Source organism: Coregonus clupeaformis, chromosome 25 (assembly GCF_020615455.1).
Source record: "Coregonus clupeaformis isolate EN_2021a chromosome 25, ASM2061545v1, whole genome shotgun sequence".
NCBI classification, from domain to species: Eukaryota; Metazoa; Chordata; class Actinopteri; order Salmoniformes; family Salmonidae; genus Coregonus; species Coregonus clupeaformis.
This window is the reverse complement of record NC_059216.1, coordinates 20,488,351-20,502,898: the sequence shown is the minus strand read 5'-3', so window position 1 is coordinate 20,502,898 and position 14,548 is coordinate 20,488,351. Positions and strand designations below refer to the sequence as shown.

General features: G+C 48.2%; 1 protein-coding gene across 2 annotated transcripts; it reads left to right on the top strand.

Moving 5' to 3' along the window:
* Positions 1 to 8,164: 8,164 nt before the first annotated feature.
* Positions 8,165 to 13,747, top strand: ccdc177 (coiled-coil domain containing 177). Of its 2 annotated transcripts, none has more exons than XM_041847379.1 (2): positions 8,165 to 8,285; positions 10,283 to 13,747. In XM_041847379.1, exons 1-2 carry the CDS (start codon positions 8,250 to 8,252, stop codon positions 13,280 to 13,282), a joined length of 3,036 nt encoding a protein of 1,011 aa, XP_041703313.1. In that variant the 5' UTR covers positions 8,165 to 8,249; the 3' UTR covers positions 13,283 to 13,747. The 2 variants fall into 2 exon arrangements, with proteins under 2 accessions (XP_041703313.1, XP_041703314.1); XM_041847380.2 differs by lacking the exon at positions 8,165 to 8,285 and adding an exon at positions 8,941 to 9,325.
* Positions 13,748 to 14,548: the final 801 nt, after the last annotated feature.

The following is a 14,548-nucleotide window of genomic DNA, read 5'->3' as shown; positions in this document are numbered from 1 at the left end:
TGGATAGTTAAACATCTCTCCTCTCAGCCTGCCTGTACCATCTGGGTTGATATTTGAACATCTCTCCTCTCAGCCTTCCTGGACCCTCTGGGTGGATAGTTAAACATCTCTCATCTTAGACTGCCTGTACCATCTGGGTGGATAGTTAAACATCTCTCCTCTCAGCCTGCCTGTACCCTCTGGGTGGATAGGTAAACATCTCTCCTCTCAGCCTGCCTGTACCCTCTGGGTGGATAGTTAAACATCCCTCCTCTCAGCCTGTACCCTCTGGGTAGATAGTTAAACATCTCTCCTCTTAGCCTGTACCCTCTGGGTAGATAATTAAACATCTCTCCTCTTAGCATGTACCCTCTGGGTAGATAATTAAACATCTCTCCTCTTAGCCTGCCTGTACCCTCTGGGTAGATAATTAAACATCTCTCCTCTTAGCCTGTACCCTCTGGGTAGATAATTAAACATCTCTCCTCTTAGCCTGTACCCTCTGGGTAGATAATTAAACATCTCTCCTCTTAGCCTGCCTGTAACCTCTGGGTGGATAGTTAAACATCTCTCCTCTCAGCCTGTACCCTCTGGGTAGATAGTTAAACATCTCTCCTCTTAGCCTGTACCCTCTGGGTAGATAATTAAACATCTCTCCTCTTAGCATGTACCCTCTGGGTAGATAATTAAACATCTCTCCTCTTAGCCTGCCTGTACCCTCTGGGTAGATAATTAAACATCTCTCCTCTTAGCCTGTACCCTCTGGGTAGATAGTTAAACATCTCTACTCTTAGCATGTACCCTCTGTGTAGATAGTTAAACATCTCTCCTCTTAGCCTAACTGTACCCTCTGGGTAGATAGTTAAACATCTCTCCTCTTAGCCTGTACCCTCTGGGTAGATGGTTAAACATCTATCCTCTTATCCTGCCTATAACCTCTGGGTAGATAGGTAAACATCGCTCCTCTTAGCCTGTACCCTCTGGGTAGATAGTTAAACATCTCTCTTCTTAGCCTGCCTGTACCCTCTGGGTGGATAGTTAAACATCTCTCCTCTCAGCCTGTACCCTCTGGGTAGATAGTTAAACATATCTCCTCTTAGCCCTTACCCTCTGAGTAGATAGTTAAACATCTCTCCTCTTAGCCCTTACCCTCTGAGTAGATAGTTAAACATCTCTCCTCTTAGCCCTTACCCTCTGAGTAGATAGTTAAACATCTCTCCTCTTAGCCTGCCTGTACCCTCTGGGTAGATAGTTAAACATCTCTCCTCTTAGCCTGTACCCTCTGGGTAGATAGTTAAACATCTCTCCTCTTAGCCTGTACCCTCTGGGTCGATAGTTAAACATCTCTCCTCTTAGCCTGTACCCTCTGGGTCGATAGTTAAACATCTCTCCTCTTAGCCTGCCTGTACCCTCTGGGTAGATAGTTAAACATCTCTCCTCTTAGCCTGCCTGTAGCCTCTGGATAGATAGTTAAACATCTCTCCTCTTAGCCTGCCTGTACCCTCTGGGTGGATTGTTAAACATCTCTCCTCTCACCTGCCTGTACCCTCTGGGTGGATAGTTAAACATCTCTCCTCTTAGCCTGTACCCTCTGGGTAGATAGTTAAACATCTCTCCTCTTAGCCTGTACCCCCTGGGTAGATAGTTAACCATCTCAACTCTTAGCCTATACCTTCTGGGTAGATAGTTAAACATCTCTCCTCTTAGCCTGTCTGTACCCTCTGGGTAGATAGTTAAACATCTCTCTTCTTAGCCTGTACCCTCTGGGTAGATAGTTAAACATCTCTCCTCTTAGCCTGTACCCTCTGGGTAGATAGTTAAACATCTCTCCTCTCAGCCTGCCTGTACCCTCTGGGTAGATAGTTAAACATCTCTCCTCTTAGCCTGCCTGTAGCCTCTGGATAGATAGTTAAACATCTCTCCCCTCAGCCTGCCTGTACCCTCTGGGTGGATAGTTAAACATCTCTCCTCTCAGACTGCCTGTACCCTCTGGGTGGATAGTTAACCATCTATCCTCTCAGACTTCCTGTAAACTCTGGTTAGATAGTTAAACATCTCTCCTCTTAGCCTGTACCCTCTGGGTAGATAGTTAAACATCTCTCCTCTCAGCCTGCCTGTACCCTCTGGGTAGATAGTTAAACATCTCTCCTCTTAGCCTGTCTGTACCCTCTGGGTAGATAGTTAAACATCTCTCCTCTTAGCCTGTACCCTCTGGGTAGATAGTTAAACATCTCTGCTCTTAGCCTGTACCCTCTGGGTAGATAGTTAAACATCTCTCCTCTCAGCCTTCCTTTACCCTCTGGGTGGATAGATAAACATCTCTCCTCTCAGCCTGCCTGTACCCTCTGGGTGAATAGTTAAAAATCTCTCCTCTCAGCCTGCCTGTACCCTCTGGGTGGATAGTTAAACATCTCTCCTCTAAGCCTGTACCCTCTGGGTGGATAGTTAAACATCTCTCCTCTTAGCCTGTACCCTCTGGGTAGATAGTTAAACATCTCTCCTCTTAGCCTGTACCCTCTGGGTAGATAGTTAAACATCTCTCCTCTCAGCCTGCCTGTACCCTCAGGGTGGATATTTGAACATCTCTCCTCTCAGCCTGCCTGTACCCTCTGGGTAGATAGTTAAACATCTCTCCTCTCAGCCTGCCTGTACCCTCTGGGTGGATAGTTAAACATCTCTCCTCTCAGCCTGCCTGTACCCTCTGGGTAGATAGCTAAACATCTCTCCTCTTAGCCTGTACCCTCTGGGTGGATAGTTAAACATCTCTCCTCTTAGCCTCTACCCTCTGTGTAGATAGTTAAACATCTCTCCTCTTAGCCTGCCTGTTCCCTCTGGGTAGATAGTTAAACATCTCTCCTCTCAGCCTGCCTGTACCCTCCGGGTAGATAGTTAAACATCTCTCCTCTTAGCCTCTACCCTCTGTGTAGATAGTTAAACATCTCTCCTCTTAGCCTGCCTGTTCCCTCTGGGTAGATAGTTAAACATCTCTCCTCTTAGCCTGTACCCTCTGGGTAGATAGTTAAACATCTCTCCTCTCAGCCTGCCTGTACCCTCTGGGTAGATAGTTAAACATCTCTCTTCTTAGCCTGCCTGTACCCTCATGGTGGATAGTTAAACATCTCTCCTCTTAGCCTGTACCCTCTGGGTGAATAATTAAACATCTCTCCTCTTAGCCTCTACCCTCTGTGTAGATAGTTAAACATCTCTCCTCTTAGCCTGCCTGTACCCTCTTGGTTGATAGTTAAACATCTCTCCTCTCAGCCTGTACCCTCTGGGTAGATAGTTAAACATCTCTCCTCTTAGCCTGTACCGTCTGGGTATATAGTTAAACATCTCTCCTCTTAGCCTGTACCCTCTGGGTAGATAGTTAAACATCTCTTCTCTTAGCCTGCCTGTACCCTCTGGGTAGATAGTTAAACATCTCTCCTCTTAGCCTGTACCCTCTTGGTTGATAGTTAAACATCTCTCCTCTTATCCTGTACCCTCTGGGTAGATAGTTAAACATCTCTCCTCTTAGCCTGCCTGTACCCTCTGGGTAGATAGTTAAACATCTCTCCTCTTAGCCTGTACCCTCTTGGTTGATAGTTAAACATCTCTCCTCTTATCCTGTACCCTCTGGGTAGATAGTTAAACATCTCTCCTCTTAGCCTGTACCCTCTGGGTAGATAGTTACACATCTCTCCTCTTATCCTGTACCCTCTTGGTTGATAGTTAAACATCTCTCCTCTTAGCCTGCCTGTACCCTCTGGGTGGATAGTTAAACATCTCTCCTCTTAGCCTGCCTGTACCCTCTGGGTAGATAGTTAAACATCTTTCCTCTTATCCTGTACCCTCTGGGTGGATAGTTAAACATCTCTCCTCTCAGCCTGCCTGTACCCTCTGGGTAGATAGTTAAACATCTCTCCTCTTAGCCTGTACCCTCTGGGTAGATAGTTAAACATCTCTCCTCTTAGCCTGCCTGGACCCTCTGGGTGGATAGTTAAACATCTCTCCTCTCAGCCTGCCTGTTCCCTCTGGGTAGATAGTTAAACATCTCTCCTCTCAGCCTGTTCCTGCCTGTACCCTCTGGGTAGATAGTTAAACATCTCTCCTCTCAGCCTGCCTGTACCCTCTGGGTGGATAGTTAAACATCTCTCCTCTCAGCCTGTTCCTGCCTGTAGCACCCAATGTGTTGGTGGCCCTCTGGGCATCTCTCCCCTCATCCTGCCTGCGCCCAATCTCTCCCCAGGCCTCGTGCCTCAGAGGGGCTGAGATTCAGTATCAGGTGAAACAAGGTAACAGTAAACATGTTGTCCCCCATGAATGATGCAGCCCCTCAGAGGGGCAAAAACTAAAACGTGCACACCTTGGGGTCCCGAGGACCGAGTTTGGGAAACGCTGCTGTAGAGAGATCAGGAGTCATTAGAATAGTTATTAGAAAGAAACAGAATAGAATAGGGTAGAAATAGGATAGAGAGAGAGTGAAACAGTATTCTCTTAAGGTCTCGTCATCAGCAGTGTACTGTCCTCTAACCTTAACTAACCCTTCAGGTCAGGAGCATGGAATTGTTCTCTCTGTAAACACAGACTTTCAGCTCTGGAAAAATCCTTGTTGGGTATCAAAAATATTTAGACATCTTCTGCATAGTAAAGCTGATTTCATAAGTGATGGGGCTTATTGTGTGAAGAGGGAAAATGGCTGACATAGCTGAATCCTGGTCAACAACAAAGGAACATTTGGTGGAGAAAAAAGGGAGCCTGCAGGATTCTGAAGTGTGTTTGTAGAATACCTCCTGTGTTGACATCAAGGACTGCATGGAAAGTACAAGGGGGTATGAAATTGTAATATAGGCCTGGGCCTATTTCTAATATCAAATAAACATTAGGCTACATTTCAAGAGTTTTTGGCTCTCAGACTACTTGGTAGTTGCTAAACTCAGGCTCCAGACCAAATAGAAAATTAATGAATGTTTTAAATACTTAGTGCGTGCAGGCCGCAAATACAATGTTATACCCTTACATAGGTAAAACCCCAAAGAGCAAGCAATGCAGATGTAGAAGCACGGTGGCTAGGAAAAACTCCCTAGAAAAGGAGGAACCTAGGAAGAAACCTAGAGAGTAAGCAGGCTCTGAGGGGTGGGCAGTCCCCTTCTGGCTGTACTGGGTAGAGAGGAACCAGGCTCTGAGGGGTGGCCAGTCCCCTTCTGGCTGTACTGGGTAGAGAGGAACCAGGCTCTGAGGGGTGGGCAGTCCCCTTCTGGCTGTACTGGGTAGAGAGGAACCAGGCTCTGAGGGGTGGGCAGTCCCCTTCTGGCTGTACTGGGTAGAGAGGAACCAGGCTCTGAGGGGTGGCCAGTCCCCTTCTGGCTGTACTGGGTAGAGAGGAACCAGGCTCTGAGGGGTGGGCAGTCCCCTTCTGGCTGTACTGGGTAGAGAGGAACCAGGCTCTGAGGGGTGGCCAGTCCCCTTCTGGCTGCACTGGGTAGAGAGGAACCAGGCTCTGAGGGGTGGCCAGTCCCCTTCTGGCTGCACTGGGTAGAGAGGAACCAGGCTCTGAGGGGTGGGCAGTCCCCTTCTGGCTGTGCCAGCTGGAGAGTTTACACTTTTAGAAAAAAGGGTTCCAAAAGGGTTTTTCGGCTGTCCCCATAGGAGAACCCTTTTTGGTTCCAGGTAGAACCTGTTTTGGTTCCCAATAGGGTTCTACCTGGAACCAAAAGGGTTCTACATGGAATCAAAAGGGTTCTACATGGAATCAAAAAGGGTTCTTCAAAGGGTTATCTTATGGGGACAGCCAAATAACCCCTTTAGGTTCTAGATAGAGTGTAAGAGTACATGGCCATTTAGGCCAGATCGTTCTACATGACGTTTAAACGTCAGCAGGGTTAAATAATATTCACAGTGATTATAGAAGGTGCAGCAGAACTGGATCGGCATAGAGAGAGACAGAGAGAGCGACAGAGAGAGAGAGAGAGAGAGAGAGAGAGAGAGAGAGAGAGAGAGAGAGAGAGAGAGAGAGAGAGAGAGAGAGAGAGAGAGAGAGAGACAGAGAGAGTGACGGAGAGAGCGACAGAGAGAGAGAGAGACATAGAGAGCGACAGAGAGAGAGAGAGAGAGAGAGAGAGAGAGAGAGAGAGACAGCGAGAGCGACAGAGAGAGAGAGGGAGACAGAGAGAGCGACAGAGAGAGAGAGGGAGACAGAGAGAGCGACAGAGAGAGAGACAGAGAGAGCGACAGATAGAGACAGAGAGAGAGAGAGAGAGAGAGAGAGAGAGAGAGAGAGAGAGAGAGAGAGAGAGAGAGAGAGAGAGAGAGAGAGAGAGAGAGAGAGAGAGAGAGAGAGAGAGAGAGAGAGAGACTCAAGAGAATTAGAGGGAGCATCACACAGGACACCAGATAGGACAGACTGTCTCTCTCTCTTTCTCTCTCTGTCTCTCTCTCTCTCTCTCTCTCTCTCTCTCTCTCTATCTGTCGCTCTCTCTGTCTCTCTCTCTGTCGCTCTCTCTGTCTCTCTCTCTCTGTCGCTCTCGCTGTCTCTCTCTCTCTCTCTCTCTCTCTCTCTCTCAAAATGCTTTCTGATACAGTGCCTTCAGAAAGTATTCACACCCCTTGACTTTTTACACGTGTTGTTGTTACAGCCTGAATTTCAAATGGATTAAATATAGTTTTTGTCTCACTGGCTTACACACAATACCCCCATAATGTCAAAGTGGAATTACGTTTTCTGCTGTAAAATTCTCCTTAACCTGTCACATAATAAGTTGCATGGACTCACTCTGTGTGCAATAATAGTGTTTAACATGATTTTTGAATGACTACCTCATCTCTGTACCCCACACATATAATTATCTGTAAGGTCCCTCAGTCGAGCAGTGAATTTCAAACACAGATTCAACCACAAAGACCAGGGGATGGTTTTCCAATGCCTCGCAAAGAAGGGCCCCTATTGGTAGATGGGTAAAAATTTAAAAAGAAGACATTGAACAACCCTTTGAGCATGGTGAAGATATGAATTACACTTTGGATAGTGTATCAGTACACCCAGTCACTACAAAGATACAGGCGTCCTTCCTAACTCTGCTGCCGGAGAGGAATTAAACCGCTGAGAGATTTCACCATGAGGCCAATGGTGACTTAAAAACAGTTACAGTTTAATGGCTGTGATAGGAGAAAACTGAGGATGGATCAACAACATTGTAGTTACTCCACAATACTAACCTAAATGACAGAGTGAAAAGAAGGAAGCCTGTACAGAAATAAAATATTCCAAAACATGCATCTTGTTTGCAACAAGGCACTAAACACGTTACTGAGTACCACTCTCCATATCTTCAAGCATGGTGGTGGCTGCATTATGTTATGGGTATCCTTGTAATTGTTAAGGACCGGGGAGTTTTTCAAGATAAAAAAATTAACGGAATGGAGCTAAGCACAGGCAAAATCCTAGAGGAAAACCTGGTTCAGTCTGCTTTCTACCAGATGAATTCAGTTTTCAGCAGGACAATAACCTAAAACCCAAGGCCAAATCTACATTGGAGAAGACAGTGAATGTTCCTGAGTGGCCGAGTTACAGTTTTGACTTAAATCTACTTGAAAACCTATGACAAGACCTGAAAATGGTTGTCTAGCAATGATCAACAACCAATTTGACAGAGCTTGAATAATTTTGAAAAGAATAATGGGCAAATGTTGCACAATTGATTGTTTGATTTCATTTATTAGACCATTTATAAAATACATTTACATTTACGTCATTTAGCAGACGCTCTTATCCAGAGCGACTTACATTATCTTGTTTTTTTTATGTATTATTATTATTATTATGTTTTATACTGGCCCCCCGTGGGAAATGAACCCACAACCCTGGCGTTGCAAACGCCATGCTCTACATCCCTGCCGGCCATTCCCTCCCCTACCCTGGACGACGCTGGGCCATGGGTCTGATACATAACATACATAACGGCGCTCCAGCCGGTGACGCCTCCACATACAATTTAAGAAAATCATCCATGAGATTTGCAAAAATGTCTAAAAAACTGAAAATGTGGAATACGTCAAGGGGTATTAATACTTTCTGAAGGCACTGTAAATTACAGCGTTGTACAGCTAACACCATGAGCCTACAGCATCCCCTAGTGTCTATCTTGGTTCATTACGGTCTTGGCCACCCCCACGAAAGCCCACTGGCAGATTTACACCGTCTATGGCAGATGGCGAGCTGCAGATGGATAAAATAACACAGTATTAGAACGTTGAACACAGCATTCTGTCTATTAATAGCTTGAATAATAAACATGTATTTTTTGGAAGCTTTCGGGATCTTTAATAAGGTAAGCTAGTTACTGTGCAACTACTGTTTTTCGATTTTGTTTTCTACTAAAGCCTATGAAATATAACGTTGTATAAAAATCTTAGTGGTCGTTCGTTTACAATTACAGGCTTCATATGGCCTACATAGGCCTTCATTATATTGCTGCAAAATAGAGAATAAATGCTATTATGCTATATTCTGGAAATAATCAAATATTCTATTATTCTATTATTTCAGTAATTTTATAATATTGTCGTTTTATAATGTAGGATGAGCAGACAAAAGGAGAAGGGGGGATTGCATTGCAGTGCCATTGCACAATATTTTTTTACCATATTGTCACAAGCAGCAGCAGCAGCAGGCGGGGCTATAGTAGCGGATGAAGAGATGAGACGGAGGGATGGAGGGATGGAGAGATGGAGGGATGGAGGGACGGAGGGATGGAGGGACGGAGGGACGGAGGGATGGAGTGACGGAGAGATGGAGGGACGGAGGGATGGGGGGATGGAGGGACGGAGGGATGGAGGGACGGAGGGACGGAGGGATGGAGTGACGGAGAGATGGAGGGCCTGAGGGATGGAGGGATGGAGGGACGGAGGGACGGAGGGACGGAGGGACGGAGGGATGGAGGGATGGAGGGACGGAGGGACGGAGGGATGGAGGGACTTAGCACAGCAGCCTAGCACAGAGACTAAGCAAGGACCAACCCACATAATATAGCCTAGTAGAAAAAAACAACAAGCCATTTGCGGTAAAAAAAAATAAAAAAAATAAAAAAAAAATTAAATAGAGGCTGCAGATAAATGTAAACACGCAGAGTTGAAAGACTGCATCCAGTCGTGTCATCAAGAACGGCTCTCTGTAACAGACGGAGAAAGACAGTGTCTGTGTCGCGTCGCTGAGGGGTCGCAGTGACGCGTGTGATCTTCCATCGCTGGGTCTGTCAGCGCACGGAGTAATTCCTCCGTCACCTGGTAGTATGCAGCGTGTGGAGGGGACTAAACGCACTCATTTGGAACTAGAAAGCATCGGTTTAGGAAACAATTGTCAAAGTGGCAGGTTAGTGAGTGTTTTGTTTCAGTCAGTAGGCTATATAGCCTATTAATGTTAATGATTTTTTAAAATGTAATCTGGGGGGAAAAAACTGTCTCGTTTTGGGGTGAGATGTGTCATCTGTGTTGATGCGATGTGGCAGGAGTTGTTTTGGGAGACATAGGCCTGCAGACATGGCCTTATTATAGATCCGTTTTAACATGGTAACACACTATTTTTGATGTGTGTAAGCCTATTAAATTACTAATTAACAAGTAATAAAATATAATTAGATTTAAAAGTGCCTTTAATATTTTTTATTGTATGGCTCTTTTCTATTATATTCAATGTAATGCACATTTAACTGGGATTTGGAAAGAGCTGCCTGTAATAAGGTGTTAAGTCTGTCAGGCTATGTATACGGCCTGTATACGGCCTGTGTATGATATGTGCATTGCAGCCGGCAGCCTGTGCTTGTTCGTAGCCATGTAAAAGAGTGAGAAATTGAATCATTTAATTATTTTTAACTAATAGAATTCATATAAATGAATAGGATTCCCATCATCGTAGGATAATTCCATTACTATGTTGTTATTGATTAAGTAACTAAATTCCCCTGAAGATAGGATGCCTCAACCGGAGCACAATTAGCATATGTGAATCATGAAAGAGAATGTATGTATGAATGTATGTATGAATGTATGTATGAATGTATGTATGAATGTATGTATGAATGTATGCAGCACCATCCATGCATGTAAAATATGCGCTAGATATTCCCTCACCCAGATATTCCCTCACCCACACAGACAGACAGACAGACAGACACAGACAGAGACAGATTACGCCCTGGACAGAGCAGGACAGAGATGGCCTGATATAATCCTGCTGCTTAAACTCTCTCTTCTATTCACTCCATTCCTCTACATTAATTCCCTCCCTCCCTCCCTCCCTCCCTCCCTCCCTCCCTCGTTCTAATATTAGCCAGCTATGGTTGACCCATCTGAGCCAGAGGACCAGAGCAAGGGGAAACAGATGGAGGCCTCTGCACCCACCAGACTACCAGACCAAGGTGATGGGAAAGCAACAGAGGAGGGCGAGGGTGTGTGTGGCAGTGATGCAGAGACCACACCCACACACTATGCTGGGCTGGGGGAGAGGATGGTAGCCCCTCCCCCTGTTGCACAGGAGGCCAGTCCTCCCAGTCCACACACCCAGCCCCAGCTTCCGCCTCCTCCCCCTCCAGACCTCCAGCCTCCCAGTCCACACACCCAGCTACAGAGCCCTCCGGTCAGCCAGGAGGCAGCAACTCCCCCTCCAGACCTCCAGCCTCCCAGTCCACACACCCAGCTACAGAGCCCTCCGGTCAGCCAGGAGGCAGCAACTCCCCCTCCAGACCTCCAGCCTCCCAGTCCACACACCCAGCTACAGAGCCCTCCGGTCAGTCAGGAGGCAGCAACTCTCCCTCCGGACAGCAGCCAAGCTCCGAACCCTCTACCTCAAGACTTCCAGCCTCCAAGCAGTGACCCAGAGCCCAGAGAACCATGCCCCAAGCTGCACCTAGACCTGTATAACTTCGACACCCCGGTGGCGGAGGGAAGCCGCTACGTCCTGACCAGCCCCCGCTCCCTGGAGGCCTGCGCCCGCTGCGGGGTCAAACCCGTGGAGATCCTGTCGCGCCCGCTGTCAGACTTCGCCCGTGAGGCCCCGGGACGGTCCATGCGCGTGGCGACTGGCATGTTTGAGGTGTATGAGAAGGACAGGCACGCCAAGCTGAGAGCATGCCGGGAGGAGAGAGAGAGGATCATAAGGGAAGATAAGAGGAGGATCCTTCAGGCTGCAGTCAACGGACATGCTGCATTATCTACAGAGGAACAGCACAGAGCACCCAGACATGCTGCATTATCTACAGAGGAACAGCATAGAGCACCCAGACATGCTGCATCATCTACAGAGGAACAGCACAGAGCACCCAGACATGCTGCATTATCTACAGAGGAACAGCACAGAGCACCCAGCTTAACTCAGCTATCTAAACCAGGCCCTATGGCCTCCAGTCCTACTACATCTAAACCTTCCCCCAGTAGTACTGGACAGGCCTCCAGTCCTACTACAACATCAGGTCCAAGCATTAATAAAACTAGCACAACTCCTCTAGCTAAAAGTAGCTCTCTGCAGTCCTCTAAAACCAGCTCATTCAGCTCTGTGTCCTCATCATCTAAAGGTGTGTACTGTGGTTCTGGTTCTGCTAAACGTCCTAAATCTTCAGAACTAACCAAGGCACCCCGCCCTGTCTCAGGTCCACCTCCAGTGGTCAGAAAGATCCCCAGCAGCACCACCACCACGCCGAAAGCCTCCAACACCTTCCCCAGATCAGCCTCCAAACCCTCCTCCTTCCCCAGAACAACCACCTCCATGACCTCCACCATGTTCAAGAGTTCCATGCAGAGCCCAGTCACCCCGACTACAGCAGCTCTCAACGGCATCACAGGGGGTCTAGGTGGGCCGTTCCCTCACCACAACGGCCACCCTGTGTCCACTCCAAAGGGCAGAGGGAAGAGCCACTCCCTAGAGTCCCTACAAAGGAGGATGGATACCATCTCCACCTCCACCACCAACTCTACCCCCACCTGCACCTCCTCTGGAGAGGAGTCCGGCGCATCCTCCTCCTACAGCTGGGATGGACCCAGAGACCACTGGGCCAAGTCCTCCTCCCCCCGTGCCCGCACCCTGGCCACCTTCAACTCATTGATGGGGAGGAGCCTCAGCCTGGGGGACCTCAGCCACTCCCTCCAGACCACCCAGAAGGTGGAGCGCATCGTCAAGGAGGTGCGTCGGCGGGGGCTGAAGGCGGTGCCGGAGCGGGACAGGAAGATCGCTGCTCTGATGCTGGCCCGGTACCAGGAGGAAGACATCATGAGCCAGACGCGGTACGTGGCTCACCTGCAGTGGGACAGCGAGAAGCGCCTGGGGGACCTGCAGCGGGAGCGGGAGGACCGGGAGAAGCAACGGGCGGTGCTGCAGTGCCAGCGGGCGTGGCAGTCCCAGGTGTCCCACCGCCAGCGCCGGCTCAGCCAGCAGGAGAGGGAGTCGTCGGCCGCTAAGCTGCGCCAGGTTGCGGAGAGCGAGGAGCGGCGGAGGGAGCTGGCGGAGCAGCAGGAGCGCGGTAGGCAACAGAGGCTCCAGCAGGCTGCCAGGGAGGAGAAACAGAAGAAGGAGCAGCAGGAACAGAACCTCAAGGCTCTGGAGGAGGAAAGGGCTGCAGTGCTGGAGCAAGAGCAGATCCTCCTCAAGGAGAAACTCACCACGGCCGAGCTGAAGAAGCAGGAGAAGGAGCACCAGGCCCACGAGGAGCGCCGGGGACTGAACCGGGCTGAGAGGAGGCGCCACGCAGCCCTTATCAGGGAGATCGCCCGGAGAGAGGAGGAGGAGTGGGAGGAGGCGCGGAAGGCTGCGGAGGAGAAGCTGAGCCGCTCCCTGGAGAACTATGAACAGATGGTAGAGAGGAGAGACAAGGAGCTGAAGGAGAAGGCTAAGAGGGAGGAGCAGCAGATTCAGAAGGCCAGGAGGTCTGCGGAGAAGAGGGAGAAACAGCAGCAACAGCAGGTGGAGGCCCGGGCCAAGGAGGCGGAGAGACGGGCCCAGCAGGCAGCTCTGGTGGCAGAAGAGAGGACCAAGGAGAAGTCCCAGAGAGCAGTACAGAGCAGGCAGGAGAAGGAGAGACTACAGCGACTTAACAGACAGCGTGTGGAGGAGGAGGAGCAGGCCAGGAGGATGGAGCTCCTCCAGTCCATCGAGAGGAAGCTGGAGAAGAGTGAGCAGATCTTCAGGGAGAAGAGAGCCGTGCTGGAGAGCGCTCGCTCTACCGCCCGCGCCTCCTTCCACGTACGGGACCGGGTCAGGGAGGAGACCAACATGAGGACCTTCGATAAAATGGATCTGGAGGCCCAGTTCCAGTTCAAAGCCAGCCTGGATGACAAGTGATGACTACTGATGACTAGTGATGAGGCACACCATCATGCTACTGGTGAACTACTGGTTAGTGGTAACTACTGGTTACTACTGGTAACTACTGGTTAATACCCTGGACTACTGGTTAGTGGTAACTACTGACTACCCTGGACTACTGGTAACTACTGGTTACTATCCTGGACTGCTGTTAACTACTGGTTACTAATGGTAACTACTGGTTACTACCCTGGATAACTGGTTACCACTGGTTGCAATGTGCATGGCTATAGCCAGGCTTGGGCAGGTTACTTTGTAAATGTAATCCGTTACAGTTACTAGTTACGTGTGCAAAATCAGTAATGCAACTTTTGGATTACCCAAACTCAGTAACTTAATCTGATTACTTTTGGATGACTTTCCCCTTAATAGGCATTAGAAGAAGACTAAAAGGATCCATCAAACACATTTGGTTTGTCATCATAGTGGTCTCTGATTGGTGGTCATCATTTGGTTTGTCATCATAGTGGTCTCTGATTGGTGGTCGTCATTTGGTTTGTCATCATAGTGGTCTCTGATTGGTGGTCATCATTCGGTTTGTCATCATAGTGGTCTCTGATTGGTGGTCGTCATTTGGTTTGTCATCATAGTGGTCTCTGATTGGTGGTCATCATTCGATCTGTCATCATAGTGGTCTCTGATTGGTGGTCATCATTCTCTCTGTCATCATAGTGGTCTCTGATTGGTGGTCATCATTCGATCTGTCATCATAGTGGTCTCTGATTGGTGGTCATCATAGTGGTCTCTGACTTACTCTCCAACCCAGGTTATAGCCTCCTAACTAGCTTCAATGCTGTACAGCTTTAGACCATCTCTATCTCATAAGTAATGGTAGCTTCTTAACTCCTCTCCTCAACCATTTATTTAATGAAATTAGAATCATTCCTTTGTATTGTTTAGCATATTATCTTGAAGCCAAAACTACACTTTATAATATGCAAATCAAAACCAATAGCGTATGTAGGTTGACTTGGACAAAGATCTGGTCTTGTGGATTATGAACAACAGTGTGGAACGTTAGTATATTATGTGGATCAGAGTGTTCCGCCTAATAGTGCAGTAGCACAGCCGAGCTCCCTCCCTGTCAGAACTACCCAACTGACAACTGTGCTGTTGGAATGAAAAGAACCATTGTTGCCCCGGGGAAGCACAACTCCATGACAACTAGCCACATTGGCTGCTTTTAACGGAGCCCTTGTCTTCTGGTAGGGGAGCGAATGAGGCAGACAGTGAAAGGGAGTA